This window comes from Mytilus trossulus, chromosome 10 (assembly GCF_036588685.1).
Source record: "Mytilus trossulus isolate FHL-02 chromosome 10, PNRI_Mtr1.1.1.hap1, whole genome shotgun sequence".
In the NCBI taxonomy this organism is placed as follows: domain Eukaryota; kingdom Metazoa; phylum Mollusca; class Bivalvia; order Mytilida; family Mytilidae; genus Mytilus; species Mytilus trossulus.
The window spans coordinates 26,607,290-26,628,788 of record NC_086382.1 but is presented as its reverse complement, the minus strand read 5'-3'; the positions used below and the strand labels follow the sequence as shown (position 1 = coordinate 26,628,788).

The window sequence follows — 21,499 nt, the reverse complement described above, 5'->3', positions numbered from 1 at the left end:
ATAAACCTTAAAACTTGTACTTAAATCAAGAGGTTCTCTCGTGATCTAAAAATAAGATTTAAACAGTAAGACTGAAATTGGTATATTTTGTAATTATGCCTATCAATATAAAAAGATTTATTTTTATAAAACTTTCTTTTCAGGGAAAAAACCTACAATATCCTTGTCTTTGTTTATTAACAGTGCTAACTAAAAAAGATGGCAATAAGTGTTTTTGTGCAAGAGTAAAAATTATTTTTTTCATTCAATATATTTTCGCACTGCTTTCAACTTTAAAATTACCAGACTTAAGCTAAGAATGACTCACAAAACTTTTGGTATTTTTTTTAAGAAGATATAAGTACTTACCAGTTCCTTCCATGTTTTAAGTGATTTTGACTTTGATACAAGTAATACACTGACAACTGCTCTGACTCTTGGACTCTTCATTTGTTCCAGTAAACTATAAAATAACATGATCACTTGTTAAACCCATTTACATAAAGTATAAACAATATTTTTTATACTAGAGAAGATTTGGATGCTTGTATTATACTTTTCAATGCCAAGCAATTTAAAAGAATTTCTAAACATGGCAGAAAAAAACACTGACCCATGTTATTGTCATGAGTTCACCTCTTTCTGATTCTCAGGAAGATTAGCACTCCAGTGACAAGCATTAAAGTCACGGTCAAGACATTGTTATAAACATTTATCTCTTTTTCTAAAATTACTAACCCAAGAATAGTATTTATCTACCTTTAATGGATTGGGCTAGTTACAGAATTTTCACAAAGCTAATTGAATTTATTTATTGATCTATTGGCCCAAGTTAATAACAGGTTACCATTCTTTAACAGAAAGTTGAAAGGATAGCCATCAATTGTCTGATTAAAATTATTATAGGGTGACTTGTCAAAAAACAATTATTGATTTTTTTATGGCAATATACTGTGGATTCATTTATTTTCATGTGTACAAATTTTCATGGATAAAGAAAATCATTCATTTTCGTAGATATTTCATGTTGTGGTTTTGCCAATTTCTATATAATATTTGTAATTTGTTGGACATTGAAATTTGTGGTTCCCAGGTAAACACTAAATCAACGAAAATTGGTATCCAACGAATAATAATAAATCTACAGCAAAACAATTATCTGCATCATACTTGTTAAATTTTGCCATTCGGCTCTTCCAGTAAGCTAATTCAGCAGTTGGTCCAATATCATCAGCTTCTCTCCTCATCTGTTCACTCTCTGCTAACACTTGTTCAATTTGCTTGGACCACGTCTGGAGCAAGTTCTCTAATTTTTCTAAGAAATCGGAGTTTGAAGCTGTAAATTAAAATGAATAAACATTATCATTATTTTAAATAAAAATCAATTTTGTGGCAGCAAGATAAATTTATGATTTAAAGTAGTGCAGTCTATACAAAATTTCTTCTGAATATATATCACTTGTCATCAAATGTAATACTTTCAAGATTCTTAAGATCAAAGGTCTTTTAGTAATAAGGAAGACATGTACAGTAAAATGGTTAATTTTTCACACAGATTAGTTTCCGAATTCAAAGTCCAAACATGTTCCCAATGTTTTATATTCATGATTTTCTTGTTCCCTTATTGTTTTCAAATTTTATATTATTCACAAAATGTGTACAAATTTTCATTGATGAATAAAATGAACCATAATTCATTGAATAAAATTGAGAAAGGAAATGGTGAATATGTCAAAGCGACAACCACCCAACCATAGAGCAAACAACAGCCGAAGGCAACCAATGGGTCTTCAATGTAGCGAGAAATTCCCGCATCCGTAGGTGTCCTTCAGCTGGCCCCTAAAATATGCATAATAGTAGTGATAATGGACGTCATACTAAACTCCGAATTATACACAAGAAACTAAAATTTGAAATCATACAAGACTAACAAAGGCCAGAGGTTCCTGTCTTGGGACAGGCACAAAATTGCGGCGGGGTTAAACATGTTTATGAGATCTCAACCCTATTTTAATCATTTATCTTCACAGGTCAATGAAAAATAGCGATAATAATAAAAGAAACCTACCTGCAGCTTGGTAGTCTGTTGGTGATGACAGGCCATCAATTTGTGGACCAACTCCATTCTCAGCTAGAGTTACCTGCCCTTCCATGTTGTCAACAGCTGACAGCAAGTTGGTGATGAACATTTCAAGATGTTCCAAAAATTCATCAATTTGGGGATTTTTATCATTCTCCACAGAAACATTTCCCCATTGCTGAAAAAATAATAAAGTTTTTAGTAACACAATATAACATTTTATATAAAATATTAAAAGGGGGGGGTCCCAAATTTAAAGAAATTTGAATCCACGACATCCCGAAAATGGAAAACAGAAGAGAAGAGATCCTGCCCCCCCTAATACCTATCACAGGATGAACTTCTTAACTTCTTAAAGTTCATAAAGGTTATTGTATAAAAAACTTCTTCTGATTTGCTATAATTAATAAATGGATATTATCTATTTTGAATTTATTGGACCATAAAACTAATTTTTGACTATTCACATTGAATAATCTGCGAAGCGGATTATGTAAAATGTGAAGAGTCAAAAATTAGTTTTATGGTTCAATAAAATCAAAATAAATTATTGCCATTCATTATAAATAAATTTCTATCAAAAATAAGGCTCAAAGAACATTTTATATTATTCATATTAACAATAACAACGTACACACATGTTGGCGTATGAATACACAACGTCAGAGTGGGCCTGTCGCCATCAAAATTGACAACATTGAAAATAAAACTAATAATTTTAACCAATCAGAAGATAGTAAATAAACCAAATTATTTATTTCTTTTCAAAGTGTCTTGATTTCTACAAAAGGTATCCCAAGTATTATGATTTTATGTAGACATTTAGTCCAATAAAAAAAGATCATGGTTATGGACTTTCCTGTTTTGGAATTTTCTTCAAAGTTTGGTGTTTTTTGTTTTTTTACATTTAATTGAAACACAAATTAAATTTTATTGTTTGAAAGATTTTGGAATGACTGCAAGGTTTCATCATTCACAGTAACTGAGGATCGAGAGGAGGGTTGGGGGCTTATAAGTTACTTAGTGTGTTGATGACTTATTTATACCTCTAATGATTTGAGAGATGGTAGGACTATCTTGGAAAGATATCCTTCAAATCCTTTCAATACTTTGCCATTGGAACAGTTGAGCACTCCAAAATTTACTTCATTTGCAATATTTTGGACTGTTATAGCTTTTGGTGTTGTTCTAAGGAAGTAACAGCATACTCCATGTAATCCCTGAAAAATGAAAAATAGTTTATATTTACCATACTCTTGCTTGATGAGTTAAAACCTTCTGTTTAAGGTGGTACCTAACACTACAGGGAGATAACTCTGTAAAATCAGCTAAACGTTTTAATTATATCATATTGTAAAGGGAATATAAAGCTTCTCAATGATCAAAATGAGTGTTTGTCAAACTGCTATATAACCAGTGTAATTTTTCTGATAAAACGGTTGGTTCAAATTTTTTGCAATTTTTATATTTTTGTCAAAGGGTCAAAGTAGATACTTTGTCAAAATTTTATGAAAATTAAACAAGCCAAATTAATTTTAGTGAAAGTGTTGGGTACCACCTTAATGCATATTTCTAAATAAGTATTCATGTGCAATTGAGATTGTGAATGGGGAATGTGTCAAAAAGACAATAACTCAACCAAAGAGCTGAAATAACAGATGTACACACTACATGTACATGTATATTCAATGCAATTTCCTTGAGGCAACATAAGATGAACTTGATTCTTTTTTTACCTCCTTTAGGATATATGAAGGGAGGGAAGATTTTGTTAAATTCTTTTAAAATGTTTTCATATTAATCAATTACGAATTTTAAAGAAATATTAAACATTATAAATTGAAATATAAAATAAAATTGCAAGGAATGATGAATAAGAATCTATCCCATCATATTGGTCAACATGTCTACATCATAATTGTGTTGATTTTTGAAGGTCACAACTAATCAATTTGCTATCATTTCTATTCCTAATACCCCTTGATTAAATTTTAGACATCAAATTCCTAATCAATATATTCTTTTCTTTATTTAATAATATCTGATAAATTTTCTATTTAATGAAAAAGTAATCAGTCACTCTCAATTAAATCTTACAAATGAATTAAAGTCAATATGTTGTTTTCGTTGGCATATTATATTTTGCTGCTCGTCTATTTATAAATTCAGAAGTAAAAAGGAATATTGTTCCCTTAGCAGGATAATTTAAGAGTAATAGTCAGTGATTGGGTAAACGCTTTATTCATATGGGGGTTCAAATTACTATGGTTCTGATGGGGGTTCAAATTACTATGGTTCTGAGATCCGGATATATTTTTCTTAGGAAGGCCAGTTTGATGTTTGAATCACAAAAGTCTTGGACCTCCAAACCTTTGAATTGATGCTTTTTAAAGAATCTATGACTTTCTCAAACAGGGAGTTTCACTGGAAAAATTAATGATCCCCTGGACTTTTCATTCTTTAAAGGAAATTTGAACCCCTGCTTATACAACAGGTTTGTTACTATGGTAATCAGATGATAAACAATGAAAAAATGTGGCTATTATATAAACAAAGTTAGTTCTCAATTGATATTTTCTTTAGGAATTTTAGTTAAGTAACCTTTCAAATCAGGTTTAAATCTTACGAAAACTGGTGTTTGAAACAAAACATCTTTAAGCATGAAGCAAGATGATCTTTCACACTGTCGTTGCACGAAAGATGAATGTATACTCATTCAAGTATGTGTTTTATTTATAAATTATTCAATATTTTACTTTCGAAACCACAGAACCTTATATCCTCTCCCGTTGGTTCTGGTTGCTATGTTTATAAGATTTATTTATAGGTGTTCATGCATATTATGTCATCTAGTACAAAGGAATAATTTAATAAAGAAAATTTAGGCATGTTAGCCTTATTCCACCTCATTAAAACTTGTACTTGTTTAAAGAAAGCTCAGCAGAATTTAACATACACCGTCTGATATCTAAAGTAGGTCTTAAGTAAACAATTCAAAACTGCAAACAAGATGTAGTGTTCAAAATAGAAATACAAAAGATACTTAATCTAAAACGATTTTCTTAAGGAATTAATTGGTTCTCACATAAAATATTGAACAAGTATTTGTAAATCTGTATCTTAATCAATTTATTACTTGGGTCATTATTGATTTTATGTAATTGGTATGGGTCTATTTGCATGTTGACGTTGATTATATCATTAATATTTCCTTTCTTTTAAATAAAAGTCAGGTAGGGTATAATTAATGTCTTGGGCTAAGTTGTTCCAAATGTCAAACATTTTGAAGATTTATTCCAAAAGAAAGGGGATGGTAGAAGAGGGGTCCTGATCTCCAAATCCCATGGTCCCTAATTTAAATCCAGACATCCCGAAATTTGAAAAAAGAATTCCTGAATCCCGAAATTCTGAGCTTAAAAACACCCGATCCCAGAGTCCCAATAAAGGTCCTATCCCCCCTCAAGAAACGTGTGATTTGTAGCCAGATTTTAAAAGCTATTTTGAGAGATAACTCAATTAACTCTATCAAATGTTCAAAACCTACGTGTGGATGGGACACAGAGAAGAATGTCCCTTCCTAATAGCATGGCATAGTACATAAAAAAACAAAAGTCAACATAATATTTTTTTTAAAGAATAGATACTTCGTTTTCATCTAAATCGAAAAATCATGTTTGAAAAATATGATTTTTACAATACTATTGGATAAATCCTGATAAATAAATAGCAGTTGATTCTTCTAACAATGCAAAAATTATAGACCACTGTTTTTCATTGAAATAATACAGTAAGTGGGTTGCTTTCAATTAAATATCAAACTTCAACATTAACCATCTAATTACAGAACATTAGATATAGTAGAGCGAAAATACAACATAACTTGACTAATAAAGTCTTTAATAATGAGTGAATTTATGAGCAGTTTATTATCGGTAATCAGGCATCTCTATAGAAACTTTCGAGAAATCAATGTACTAAACCAAATACACCCTTTAAAATAACCAATGGTCTAGTTTTTCTTCATCTCTTTCAATGACACCTTGATTAAATAGTCCTAGATTGTAACAAATTAATGCCCTTTATAAAAGAAAATCAATTAACAATCCAATAATTGTCCTGTTAGAAAAGCTGGTGTTTTGACAGAACGGCATTTACCAAATAAAAGTACTTAAATGGCCAACAAACATTCACAAAAGATTTGTACAGATATTAAAACTGATTTTAGTCAGTCTGTATGCTATTCTAGATAAAAACATTTAAAATCAATTCGTTTTGAATGAAATATGAATTGATAACACCCGTCTTTTTAAATAACATGAAAAGTGTTTTGACAACAAATATAAAAACGTCTTCAAATGAACAGGATATATAAAATTTATCACGACTGCAATATAGCATATCTTTATTCAACAGATAAGAACGATGTCAATATGAATTATTATCAGTATACTTATTAAAATTAATAATTAAATTCAACACTCATACCAAATGGTTAACTTTTAAAGTACCAATTCACAACTCGAAAATGATTTTTGAAATAAAGAGACATCATAATATACTCAATATCCTTATTGTTATGAACTAACACTCTGTGTAAACTAAAAGATACTACATTTTCAAATTGAAAGATGAAAAAAATCATCTCAGTTTTCAGAAATTCATTGATTCGAATGGTCCAGACATTGTTCAAGAGTCTTAGACTTAGAAATTAATTTAAAAGAGATTAATTGAATTTCTGAATTAGCCATTTGTTTGTCAATAGTGATTGCGGAAATAAGATCTGCAATAGTGTCTGTTAATGGTGGATTCTATTGAATTTACAGACTCTGACTTTGGGCATGGGCTTTCCTAATTGTTTAAGTCCATACAGTTGTTAATTTCTGTGTCTTTGGTCTCTTGTGAAGAGTTGTCTCATTGGTAATCATACCACATCTTCTTTTTTATATGCAACAAACATTAAAAATAATGTTTTTTTCTCTCCCTCAAAATTTAAATTCAAAGAAGCAACTAAGTTCAAGTGCCATAACAAAAGACTTCAAAGTATATGTTTAAAAAAAGACTAGACTGACATACTTTTATATGAAAATATACACTTTCAATTTCAACCATCACTGTGCCATCGTTATGATATAACCAAACAATGCTTCAATCATCCATTAAATGCTTTGCTGAGCCAAGCCTGATACGACCGCAGAGGTCCACCCCTGAACAGTTGTGGCAAATTTGGACACAATAATCAAGCTTGTTACTGTCTGAATTTGGATTGTGATAAATTTTTTGACATATTATAGGTTTCTGACACAAAAAAAAAATGTGAAAAGTTTGGTTTCAGACTTCAAAAAGATATATCTAAATACCTCAACATCTCCTGGGGTGATGAACAACTTTTTGTTTTCTTTCCCTGTTGGGTCTCTGACGTCTTTGGTCTGCAATATATTTATAATTTTAACTATTGTTATTCTGATTTTGTTTCTCAGGTACATAGTATATTTTGGTATAATTGTGTGTAAAATGAATAATTAGATAATATACTATTAGTATTAGACATCACATCAGCTCTACATTATAAAGTTTTTTGTGTGGACCTTTGATAAATGTAATTACTTTTTTTTTCTTTCTCTCTCTCATGTCAATCTGTAATGAGATATTTCTTTTAAACCGTGTGTTAATTTGTCAACCCTCTATAAGCACATAACAAAAATGAATCAAATAGTTATAGCCAGTTTCAATGAGTGTGTAGGTAAATTTTATATCTTTAGTTAGCTTGCTTGCTAGCTGAACCATTAAGTCATTATTAAGTCAAGTTAACAACCCTTCTTTCGAATTAGTATAGTCCTACTAGTCTATGCTTAAAGGAGGGTAGTTTACCTTACCTTATAATGACTTCACTATAATTACCTTTCCCTACATACTCATTGGAATGGGCTGTAAACCAAAACATGTCAAAGTTCTTCATAATAAAATGCAAATTATTGATCTAGGTCATAAAGACTACATTTGCTTCTAAAAATACTCACAGCTTGGTAGAAAAAGATGAGCTTCCTTGATCCATCTGCCTCAAAGAAGGGTTCTATCAAGTCAAACTGCAAAAAAAAGAGAGATTTTATAATTTCTATAACCACACTGATGTCATTTATCATTCAATTTTTAAGGTCTATAATTTTGCTCACATTGTTGTCAAAATACTGGAAATGCATGCGACTGTCATACAAGTAAGATGTTTAGCTAGCTATAAAACCAGGTTTAATCACGCATTTTCTGCATAAGGAAATGTCTGTTCCAAGTCAGGAATATGACAGTTGTGGTCCATTTATTTGTTCTTTTGATTTTGTAAAATTTTGTAAAGGGACTTAATCTGTTTGGAGTTTGGTATTTTTGGTATATTACTTTTTCGAGGCTATTTGTCATTGATAGAATGAGCAAGCTCCAAGAATAGGACAAATTTATATTATTTATAAGGTAAAATATTAGGTTGTTTTCTGCGCTCTTACCCCTATTCAAAAATTCGAGTACAGTAAATGTTCTATCATACAATGACACATTTTACAGCTGATTGCATTGAATGTGTAGGCAAATGTAATATCTGTGGTTAGCTTGCTTACAATCTGAACCGTGAAGTCATTATTAGGTTTGGAAAACTATCCTCTTTTAAGAGTAGACTAGGCAATATATCTGTCTGTTGGATTAGGCTACTCCAAAATGAGGATAGTATACCTATTAATATGACTTCTTGGTTCATCTAACATGCAAGCTAACCAAACATACAACCTTTGCCTACACATTCAATGAAATCGGCAGTAATTGCAATTTACTAACTACATCATGGTGGGTGATAAAACTCTACCATATCTAAGTTTTAAGATCACATGCATGTCAGTAAAGACATTTTTTACCTCTGAATAAAATAAGACCTTGGGGGTAAAGTGTAAACAATACAAAGTATATAAAAGGGAATAATTGTTATCTATATATTTATTGTACCCATAAGTATAATAAAAGTAAAACATAGACTTATAACATATGAATTATTAAGTTCTGCATGTCCTAAAGTACCAATCTTAAAAACTACAATTTTATCTAAAGTACTATCATATCTAGCTTGTTCTCAGGTCATAATCAACGAAATACTGGCTATGTAAATATTGACAACAAATAAATATTGACTGGACACTTTAAATATCACTTGTAAATCGCAACACAACCTATTTGTGAATAAATTTCTTAAGGTTGAACAAGGTGTCTCAATCATTTGTGTAAATACTGTTTATATAGGTAATCCCAAAATCTACTTTGGTATTGTTTGGATAGGGGAAATTTTATACAAACTCTTAGATTTAAAATCAAACACTGACCCACAGTGACCTTCCATACTTTACAACTTCTTTTCTTAGTTAGATGACAAAAAAATTGTAAAAAAGAAGTACATGTATATTTTTAAATATCTTCAAAATGTACATACCAAAATGCAGGTCCTTTTTTTTTTTAAAACAATTTAAAGAATGTGTCATGCTTAATCCTTAGATAAGAGTTCATTGAATATAGCTGCAACTATGCACTAAATGTGTAGGTATCCTCAAGATAGAAGCCAAAAACAGTAAATAAACATGTGCACTAATAATAAGAGCGGTAATATACAATTATTTACAATGGATAAATACTTTATAGAGAGAAAAAATAAAAGAATTAAATGGTCTACTTTGGGGATATTGCATGAAGCTAGAAGTTTGTCCAGGTGCCATAATTTGAGAGTTTAAACCTATATTTTTGATGAAAAAAATTCTCATGACCAACTGATACCTTTTTATGTTATGAAGATTACCTTATTAAATTGAGAATGAAAATGGGGAATAAGTCAAAGAGACAACAACCTGACCAAAGAGTGGAAAACAGCCAAAAGCCACCAATGAGTCTTCAATACAGCGAGAAAATTTCGCTCTTCAGCTGGCACCTAAACAAAAATGTGTACTAGCTCAGTGATAATGGATGTCATACTAAACTCCTACATGTACATGTATCTTAATTCTTCTCCTCATTTTTATAAAAATAAAACATAATCATGTATATATATATAAATTATATGCTTACTCTTTCATCTCCTAATACAAAATCTTCTACAGCATTTGGTTCTATTCCTATTGCATCACTTATCTGAAAAGAAAATATTTTTTTTTTTATTAAATATGGAGGCAGTTGGGCAAATTAAGTCATAACTTCATTTCTTTGTGTGTGTTACCGATGGTATTATTCAAACAGTAGATTTAATTATAAAAGGTCTATTGAAAATATATATTCTTAACTTCGTGTAAACTTATTAAATTTCTAATAGACCTTTAAATTCCTAATTTGAAAGTGTCACAGTTGGGATGTATAAATGAATTTTCTCAATACCAATATACATTAAACTAACTCTTCAAGTGATTTTTTGGGTTAATGAATTCTAAAACATGTATATTTGCACAATAAGGATTGCCTACCATGGAGAATTCATTGTTACGTCAAACTAAATCATAAATTACATTCTAATCATAAGACATTATCGTTCGATTAATTTCTAAAAACAGGTGTTTTTTTTTTTTTTATCAAAATTTAAAAAACAAAATCAAAGTACATTTTCCCTATTACATTTATAAATCAATTTAACTCTGCCATCAAATTGGAAAAAATTCATGGTACTTAATTATGTCAATCAGAATTTAAAAGAATTAAAAATTTGAAATCAACATTCTTCCTGCATGTGTAATATTGTAAATGTATGAAATTTCACAGCATCTATATTTCTGGCATTCATCACATGACAGTAATGATATGTAATCCATTATTTAGCATGTTCGGGAGGTAATATTTTTAAGTACAACACTCAGTCTGATCTTATAGAAATAGAGCAAAATCAATAAAATATATCTCAGAACTTAATACTTTAACAGTTCAAATAATAGTCATCTTAACATTTGTATGATTGATGGTAACTTGACTACAATGAGTATAAATATAGCAGTAGATTTACCCGACTACAATGAGTATAAATATAGCAGTACCTTTAACTGACTGCAATGAGTATAAAAAATAGTCATCTTAACATTGGTATGATTGATGGTAACTTGACTACAATGAGTATAAATATAGCAGTAGATTTACCCGACTACAATGAGTATAAATATAGCAGTACGTTTAACTGACTACAATGAGTATAAATATAGCTATAGATTAACAGACTACAATGAGTATAAATATAGCTATAGATTAACAGACTACAATGAGAATACATATAGCTGTAGACTTACCTGTCTGAACATGTGCTGATGTCTTGCATCACACTGAAAATAAAGAGAGAGAAGAATGTAAGAAATAAAAATATATGCAGATTGCAATGGTATAAAAGCCTGGATTTTTTCTATTTCTTTATTTGAACAATAGTTTTTGTTCATTCATAAATTATTCCTTGAACATGGGACAGATTCAACATGTTGTTTTACCACTGACGCTGTTATTGAGATATGTATCTATATATTGAAGATTATTCAAACTTTTGGACGCGACAGCTTACAGACAATTCAAAAGACTAGCCAATTTAAAATGTAGACTTAAACCCAAAATTTCGCATTTCTTTTCTAAAAGCCATTTAAACAGTTGCTTATTCAATTCCATGACTAATAAGAGCTTTTTAAAAGACTGTTTTAATATGTTAATTTATATGAATAGTTCAAAATAGATAGATTATCCAGAAATATTCTGGGACCAAAATTGTGCAAAACCAATGATATTTTTACAGTGCTTACACTAAATTGTCCATAAAAGGTGTTATGAGGAGGGGCAGGATTGTTTGTTTATAGCCAGTCAAGGTCGTTAAAAACTTCCATTTGTTTGTTGCTGTTTGTTTTTAAGCCCAGGATTTTGGGATCTATGCTTTCGGGATCCAGGAATGCCTTTTTTTTTTAAATTCAGGCTGTTCGAGGTTTACATATTTTTAAATCAGGACCTCAGGATTTAATGTTTAAGCCCAGGATTTTGGGATCAGGACCCCTCCGACCCTTCCCCCCCTCTGTTATGTTGGGCATGAAAATTTATGATATCCTGCAGTCTGACAGGAAGCAATTGTATTTTTTGCCTATAGTAAGTACTGTTATTAATAACATGGTTATATATGATTATCTCGCTTTATTTCAACTTTCAACTTTCCCAAATCAAAATCAGAATAGAAAGAAGGAATGGACTATTAATTGCTATTTGCTGGTTTTTTTTTCAGTATTATATATTTTCATACATTTTCAGGAACATGAAGTATAATCAATAGCATTACTTTATATACTTTTTCTCAGCTCAGTGTACTCTTTAAAAGTAACAGATTAAATTTCAAATAAGTGACCATTAATGAAGTAAGAGAATAACCCATCAAAAGGCTAGTGTCATTGAATTTCTATATCATTTTATTCCTTTTATCCAACATTAAATGATAGATCATTAATATTTTAATATCATGACAAACACGGTGTATTATCTCAATACAACAAGTTTATACTAGACATTTAAAACCATTGATATATTAACAATACACATCTCCAGCGTAGATTTGTCTGTGAACTTTGTTATAGAATATTTATTAGATGAAAACAATGACATAAACAACAATGGGGCAGAATTTACCACAAATTATATTGTATTGTATATGATGAAGACAGTTTCTAAGGAAATAAAAACAAAAGTACAGCTGACCATTGCTTAACAATAGACTTTCTTCATCTTCAATTGATATTAAATTCGTAAAATTTGTTAGAATGAGTAAATCATTAGTTTTCATGGCATTTTTGTTTGAATTAAACCCAATGGTTTGAATGTGTTAAATATAGATGATAGAAGCCTTGTCGATATATCAAATTTTATCCATTGCTTGTTGTTTATGGTGTCAAGTAGCAAATACTTCATGCATATTGGAAAGGAGCATACACTTTTCACTCTGGTGTGTCCTCATAAATACTCTCAAAAAGTATTGTAGGTTTTGATTGCTGTCCACCCGTCAAGAGATACCCCCCCCCCCCTTTTGAAAACTTAAATAGTTTTTGATACATTTTTTGTCAATGATGTACATTCAAGGATCAGGGAAATTATTATAAATCATGTATTTTTCTCTGAATATATAAGATCGTTATGAAATAGATAAATGTTATATTCTTAACTCGCATTAAAAATTAAAATTTAACACTCCTGTTTTTTTGTTTTTTTTATGTATATTGTTCTAATTTAAATGTAATGCAAGGTCATTTATTTAGTATGATTGCATACATGTTATAAATAGCAGTTATGTCATGTTTTGTCGAAGCTTTAAAATTTCTGACACTGTCCAAAAATTTAATATATAAGTAAAAAGTTCCAAATAAACTTATATACCAGACGCACATGATTGGTAGACATTTGGCAACAAAATAATCTACTTAAATTATAATAAAATAAAACCAAATCAATAATATAATCTTTGATATTTAACAAAATTCTTTTGTTGTAAAGTTGGATAAAGACAAGCCGGCATTATTTAAAATTTTATTTATTCTTTTTCATACATGTACATGTTGAATTGAGAGGACTTATCCATTTATTTAAATCTACCCAAGGAATTGTTATTTTGTAGCCAAGACTACATTATACCGATTAAATGACCAAATCACATTCAGTACAAAAGGATTTGTATAGTTTAATCGTTCCATCAGCTTGGCTTTATCCATAATATTATAAAACTGTTGTATATAACTGCTAAGACAAACAATAAGATCTCCCAGTAAATACCTTTAATTATAACATGTCGTTTTATAAGGTTAAAATATATATGAGGATTATTGCTAACACAAACAATACGATCTCCCAGTAAATACCTTTAATTATAACATGTCATTTTATAAGGTTAAAAAATATGAGGATTATTTTAGTATTAAATTAAGCATGAATACAATATTATCAGGTTGGTTAAATAAACTTGAAATGTAAATCATAAGATCCCTTGATTTGTCACTTAATATTTTTGACCTTAAAATGCCTGTGCAGTAATTAATCTCAAAATTACAAGAAAAATTCCCCTGAAAATTGTTACAATTTTTGGAATATTACACTAACTATTTATTGCCCAACCAAGTTATACTGGGAAAGGGAAATATGATTTTGAAAACAAATTTGGATCATTGATTTTGAAAACAAAAACAATTAAGTGTTAATTACAATTTTTGTTTTTCACCTGTTAAATTCTATTTTACTGTTATGAAAATCAATTTGAGAACTAGGACTGTTTGAAAAGAATCAAAACAAGCAGATTAAGACGGTATTATTTTACATCCTAAATATAAAAAAGAAGATGTGGTATAATTGCCAATGAGACAATTCTCCACAAGAGACCAATTGAACAAAAATTAACAATTATAGGTCACAGTACCACACTCAACAATGAGCAAAGCCCATACCACATAGACAGCTATAAAAGGCCTCGAAATGATAAATGAAAAACAATTCAAACAAAAAAAACTAACATCCTAATTTATGTAGAAAAAAAATGAACGCAAATTTGCAAAATCTTCCCTTATCAGGGAAAGTGTAAGTTCTGTACATTGTGGATATGTCATGTAACAGCTGTTTAGTGTGAATATGTCATGTAACAGCTAATTATTGTGGATATGTCATGTAACAGCTGTTTAGTGTGGATATGTCATGTAACAGCTGTTTAGTGTGGATATGTCATGTAACAGCTAATTATTGTGGATATGTCATGTAACAGCTGTTTAGTGTGAATATGTCATGTAACAGCTAATTATTGTGGATATGTCAAGTAACGGCTGTTTAGTGTGGATATGTCATGTAACAGCTGTTTAGTGTGAATATGTCATGTAACAGCTAATTATTGTGGATATGTCATGTAACAGCTGTTTAGTGTGAATATGTCATGTAACAGCTAATTATTGTGGATATGTCATGTAACAGCTGTTTAGTGTGGATATGTCATGTAACAGCTGTTTAGTGTGGATATGTCATGTAACAGCTGTTTAGTGTGGATATGTCATGTTACAGCTGTTTAGTGTGGATATTTCATGTAACAGCTAATTACATAATTATTGTGGATAAATCATGTAACAGCTGCTTATTGTGGATATGTCATGCATGTTGTGATCATTGTCATTTGTGGATGTGTCATTTACATGTAGGTTCTGTACATGTACATCCATAAGACATCTAAATTCATGAGCAATATCTTATTTTCTAAAGATTAGTTTTGTACAGTACTGTATAAATGATTAAGTCAATTTTAGAAATTGTGACCAATACACATTACAGGTGAGAATTTACCTGTATGTCTGGTTAACTATCTTTTGCACTTAGTGGAAGTCAATTCTTAACCAATTTAGTCTGAAAACCTTGATAAAGTTATTTAGAAACCTGATAATTTGGTCTGAAATTTCTAAACCATAAATTTGATCAATAAAAAGCCTTTAAATGATCAAAAGCTGAGAGATGGTAGATTTATTTTAAATATTAATATTGCCTGTTTTTATTTCTTATCTTAAATCCAAACTCTATTAAAATTTCAGGGACATTTCGTTAAGTATACATCTATTTACTTTAAAAATTTAGTCAACCGGTTAAGCAATTTTTCTGGTATTGTGTCAAAGTTATACAAAATGGATTCCAGCAAATTAACTTTTTATTTACAATACATTGAGGCATTCAAAAGAAAACACAAAACACAAGGTTAAATCACTTAACATAAGTTTACCACTATAAAAAAGGCCATAATAAACATATAAGATCACGAAACAGATCTAAAGGTGAAAGTTCCTCTCTTTGTAAAATATACTATGGGTACATATATGAAAAAGGTTTCCCACTGTCCTGAACTTACTGCTTTTGATTAAAAGAAATTTTTGTCTATCAAAAATAAATGGAAATACAGACACAAGAGCCAAATATATCAGAGCTGATACAGCCATTTTTAAAAGAGGGAGTCCCAACCCTAGATAAAGGCAGGATTCAAACCATATGTCCCCATTTAAATGCATTGATTGTCCATACATGTTTGCTAACAAGAGAATCATTATTTTCTAATTTTGAATTCATTTTGCCTAACATGTCCAATGACTTAAGCTTGCCTAAAAGATATGTTCAGATCAAAAAATTGATATCAGATGTAACCATTTGGTCAGTTTTAATCCAATAAAATTTATAATTTTTCAATTTACACAATTACAAAAATTAATTATTTTCTTGTATAACATATTAATTTATTACACTTCAGCATTTGTACATTATTCCTTAACCCTTTCCTCCATAATGACGCCTTTTGACGCCACCCCCCTTACTCCATAATGACGCCTTTTGACGCCTGTATAGTACCTCAGTTGAAACACTTTGACTACAAAGTGTCTGCAGTTGACTTAATAAAATTTGTATCCAATATGAAGAGGAATATCATAGGAATGTCCGACTTAAATTTATTTGATGAAATAGTTATTTTACGCAATGCCTTGATACTTTAAAGCATATGTTCAGCATTTTATTAAAAAAATCCTATGCGAATCAAGTATGCAAAAAAAAAATTTCAATGGAGGAAAGGGTTAAGCTGTTTTATATGAAAAGCAATAACTATGATCTTTTATTGATAATATCACATGTTCCAACAAGTAAAAGGAACTACAATGTCAATAACATTCTTTTTTCAATAGACTTACCAGCATTCGTCTCTCTTCTCTTTTGGCTTTGGCTTCCATTTGTATCTTTTTCATGTCTTCTCCCATAATAATGACATTTTTCTTTGCAGGCCCCTGAAAATTTGTGAAACAGAGGTTTTACACATTTTACAAATAAAAATATGAAAATATATACTGTTATGTAAAAAGGAACAAAGTCTAAACTATTCATGTTGTTTACCCTTAATTCTTCTTCAAATCAAAGTTCAACTAACTTATAAATAATGAAATATTCCAAATTTTAGTTTTAAGCTGATACAGGATTGAAAACACAGACCAGAAAACATATTGCCCCTACCACAGTCTGCACCAAAAACTTTTTCAACTACTAGTCCAAAGACCAATTTTTTGACATTTTTCTTATTGGTCAAAACAAGAAGTTTTGGATAAACCTATTAGACCCAATAAAATGTTACTAGTCTGGGGCATAGGACTAGTGGCTAAGTGTGCAGACTGCTACCATCAAGGCAGGGCATACAACCATTGAAATACAGGACATGTATACATGTATATAACCCATACGATAGTGGTTTCCCCAGAATTTGTTCGAAGGATTGGGAATTAACTGAAAAGATGGTGGTCATGAATTTTAAAAGATGCAAGATTTATACATGAACATGTAGTCAGTAAAAGGGCATTACATTTTTTTTTATAAAGGATGGAGTCTGAATTTAAACCCTCATTTTAGTGCCTTAGCAAATGATATTCTTCACATGAAAATTGTCTGTAGAAATGAAAGAAGAAAGTATAGTAAAGAGAGTCAATTGTCTCTTGCATAATTTACTATACTTCCAATAACACAAACTGTTATATATTATAAAAAAGAAGATGTGGTATGATTGCCAATGAGACAACTAGTACTGTCCACAAGAGACCAAAATGACACAGACATTAACAACTATAGGTCACCATACGGCCTTCAACAATGAGCAAAGCCCATATATTGTTAAGTTCAGAAATGTACTTTTAAAATTCTGCGTTTATGGAGTGAAATATTCTTAGTCTTAGTAATCAGAATGACTGGGTAAACTCCTTATTGGGATTTTGTAGTTTGTCCCAAAATACTTTTACTTATAATGTTTGTTAATTAATTATAATATTGCCATTTCCAAAAAATAGACTTACAATGTATCTTATTTAAACAAAAAAAATAGGTTAACCTCACTTAATTTCAATATTTTCACAAATGACTTAAAATTCATATTAAAGGTATATTTAAAGAATGAGTGAAGGATACAAAATGCTCAGTACAAGTCCTCAAGATTCCAAGGTAAAAACATGCAACCAAATTCATTAATACATGTATATCCCTGGCACAGTACCATCATGATACTTGAATACTAGTATAGATTTAGTTTATCCATATTTTGTTGGTAATTAAAGAAAATGCATTCATCTGTGAGACAAAGATTAAAAAATATAAAAAACCTATTTAATATGTAGAAAAAGTGAAAGAAAAAACCCAACATGCAACAGAATTCAGAAACACCTGATAAACTATAAATATCCTTTATTTTATAAGTATAAACTTCAAGTCAAGAAATTCTGATTTACCTAACTATCCTATACTAATTTGAAGGATATATCCAAGTGAAGTTAAAGAAATATTGTAGACAAATTAATGTAAAGAAGATATAAAGATACATGCAAATATTCAAGATAGTTCATAAGTAAGTTTAATGTGAAATCTGAATAAATATTGGCCTTTACGTCATGCAATACCTTGCTTTTAGCAATACTTTGCCATGATGATTTATTCAAGGTCGTCTGTAAATTCAAAAGCAGTTAAAAAATTTGTCTACATGTTACACACACACGTTATATTAAGCAAATACAATCATTTAAATTTTGGTCTCAGAAATATTTTATGTTTCTTTTCCTAGACCATGTAGACCTGATAATAAAACAAGTAAGACCATGGAAAAATAATTGTTTTTGCAGAAAAAACTTAAAGTGTAGAAAATATGCAAGTTTATAGTTCCACTATAGAAACAAAACATATAGATATAAAATTATGCATGGTTACAAAAAAAAAAGAAAAAAAAGGCCTGCCTGCCGGGTGTTTAAAATTTTCCCATGTTAGGGGAAACCAACAATTATTTTTCCATGGCCTAAACCTAAAACAAACAGCAGGCATCAAATAAAAAAGAGCCGTCAGAAATCTTATGAATTAATTGGTCATGCATGTATGACATATGGATCAGAAACCTTTATTATTTTAATTACTGATCCAAATTTCATCAATCAAACTAATCATAATGTCCAATTAATAGGTAAACATGATTGCCCAAATTATGAAAACTTGGAACTTCCATTTAGAATGAGACAAAAAATTAAAAAAAAAAAAAAAAAAAAAAAAAAAAAAAATGAGATTTATTAGAAACTTGAGCTATGTGCAATATTCTTTTCTGCTGCCTCTTTTTGCAAGTTAAAGTTCAATACAATTTTCCATTTGAAGCTTGTCATAAAGTGCCACTTTCAAAGCATATGACTGGATCTCATCAAAATTTACATCAGTAATGAACAGAAAAACAAACTGAAAAGAAACAAAACTAAACATAGCAGTTTTTTTAAAAACAAATACCTTAGTTGGAGCTGGCGCTGCCTTAGTTGGCTTCTTTTCTGGTTGTTTCTTGTCATCCGACTTCTTTTCAGCTGGTTTCTTTTCATCGGCTGAAATAAAATGAAAATATTTTAAATTACAATTGTTGCTTTGAACTATGAAATACGAGGAAAACAAATCAAATACTATGCTCAGTGTTCACCTTAATATTTTCAAATAGCTCACCATACATTCATGACATTTGCAATTGTAACTTAGTGCAATGTATTTACAAAGTTACATTACTGTCTTTTATAAAATTATTAAGATATATCATTTTTTAAAGTTTTTATTATACATTTACAGTATATGATTCTCTTAGCTGCAGAACAATTAAGCTCTTATAGCTCCCTTTTATTTTTTTACAATTTGCATGGTTTGCTTTTGCAAATTGTCACAATTTCATAAGGGCTTGCTCATTGTTGAAGGCTGTACAGTGACTTATAGCTGTTATTATCTGTGTCATTTGGTCTCGTGGAGAGTTGTCCAATTGGTAACCATACCACATCTTCTTTTCTTATATCAAGAGCTTCAGTTCTGCATCGCAGCTTGCACTACATTTGTATCTAGACATGCTTTGAAATAGCCAAATTAAAAGGTCACTTCACAGTTGGTTTAATGGTTACAATGAATTAGGGGGCAGCTTTTTTTTTAAAGAGGTTGAAAAAGAATGTCATACATTTGTAGTATGGGAAATTCAATGCATGTTTCCAAGCAACTGCTCTGTTTTAATAATGATATTCGGTCTTTTGCAGACAATTTCTACCTCAATTATGTACATATGCCCCCTATGGCTATTTAATATTGTAGAACTAACAATGTCTTGAAAAGCTATTTAATTGTTTGTCCTTGAAGTCTTCCTACACCTTAAATACCCTTTCAAGACACCTTAATTATTCTATGGCTAGCTTCGAATTGAAATTTACTTTAAACAATTGACATACTACATACAGAACTTGAGAATTCAGAGCCTGAAACTGCCCTGAGTTTTTTTATCTATATGGGGAAAAAGAGGGGGGGGGGGGTTGGCTTTGTGTACATCTCAAGGAGGTTAAAATTATTACAAAATTTACCTAATTAAATTTCTGTAGCATAGATACATTATTGAATGCATTTCGCTACGCTCGACTATAAGAACCAAATTAAAAAGTCCTGGATTTACCAAAGACAAAGTTGATATTAATTAACATCATGTCTATATATCATTTAATTAATAATTTTGAAGAAAAAAGCATTGAATGTAATAATGTATAAAATAAAGATTTTCTTAACTTGCTTTTACTATTTTCTTATAAAATTTTGACATCTTATGCCGTTATAAAATGGTAAATCGAAACTTGACACTGCAATAATAACTCACTTTTTGAAACAGATACCAACGGCGGGGCCACTTCTTGTGGTGGATCTTGGTCGGGTTTTGGACTAGGAGGCTTGGTAGACTCCTTAGTCCCACCATCCTGTACTTCTGACATTTTTGTTTCTCCTGTCTCCAATTGAGTTAGAATATATATCCTTCACATGAAAACTTAACAGAAGTAAAGTGAAGTTCCGGTAGAGTATTAATCGCTCGCACTTGGCAACGATATAATCCTATTAACATTTGTTTGTACCTTTATATAATTGCATACTTTACGTTTTTTAAATGGTAAATCAAATGAGTGTGTCGATTTTTAAATCAATTATAGACTATTGATTGCAATGTTTTTTACAAAATATATTTTAGAGGACAGGAAGTAGCGCATTTATTTTACCTTTATCATCTCCTTGGAGACAAGGACGCTGTAACTGATTAAAGTTTTCCCCGCGATTTTCAAACATATTCGGTTTCGGCTTTCATTGGACTTCATTCTATACTACTCTTTCAGAATGACCCATAAAAATAATTTATGGCAAAATCAAAACCCATTTATATATTCCTGAGTTACATTATATTACAGTTTTTTACATCTTGACTTGATTTTAAGGGCATACGATATGTAGTTTTGATCCCGTAGAAATGTTGTATATATTTGCTCAATATTCGGATTTGTGGCCGTATTTTCCCTTTCGAAAGAAAGCCATAACTTTCAACCAATAGGGTTCTTTGGATTAAATATTAGTCTAGCTGTCTCCGGTTGATACAGA

At 30.1% G+C, this 21,499-nt stretch overlaps 1 protein-coding gene across 2 annotated transcripts in view; it reads right to left on the bottom strand.

The window, feature by feature from the left end:
• The window catches only part of LOC134687118 (dynein axonemal heavy chain 5-like), an 86,773-nt gene extending 65,832 nt beyond the window's left edge, over positions 1-20,941 (bottom strand). For both annotated transcript variants that reach the window (XM_063547117.1, XM_063547119.1), the window contains exons 1-11: positions 20,736-20,941; positions 19,358-19,446; positions 16,756-16,848; positions 11,341-11,373; positions 10,145-10,207; positions 8,077-8,142; positions 7,417-7,485; positions 3,106-3,279; positions 2,048-2,237; positions 1,150-1,315; positions 349-442 (exon numbers count right to left, since the gene is read on the bottom strand). In XM_063547117.1, coding sequence (XP_063403187.1) covers positions 349-442; positions 1,150-1,315; positions 2,048-2,237; positions 3,106-3,279; positions 7,417-7,485; positions 8,077-8,142; positions 10,145-10,207; positions 11,341-11,373; positions 16,756-16,848; positions 19,358-19,446; positions 20,736-20,847 — 1,149 coding nt within the window. In that variant the 5' untranslated portion in view covers positions 20,848-20,941. The remainder of the gene's footprint in view (positions 1-348; positions 443-1,149; positions 1,316-2,047; positions 2,238-3,105; positions 3,280-7,416; positions 7,486-8,076; positions 8,143-10,144; positions 10,208-11,340; positions 11,374-16,755; positions 16,849-19,357; positions 19,447-20,735) is intronic.
• Positions 20,942-21,499: the final 558 nt, after the last annotated feature.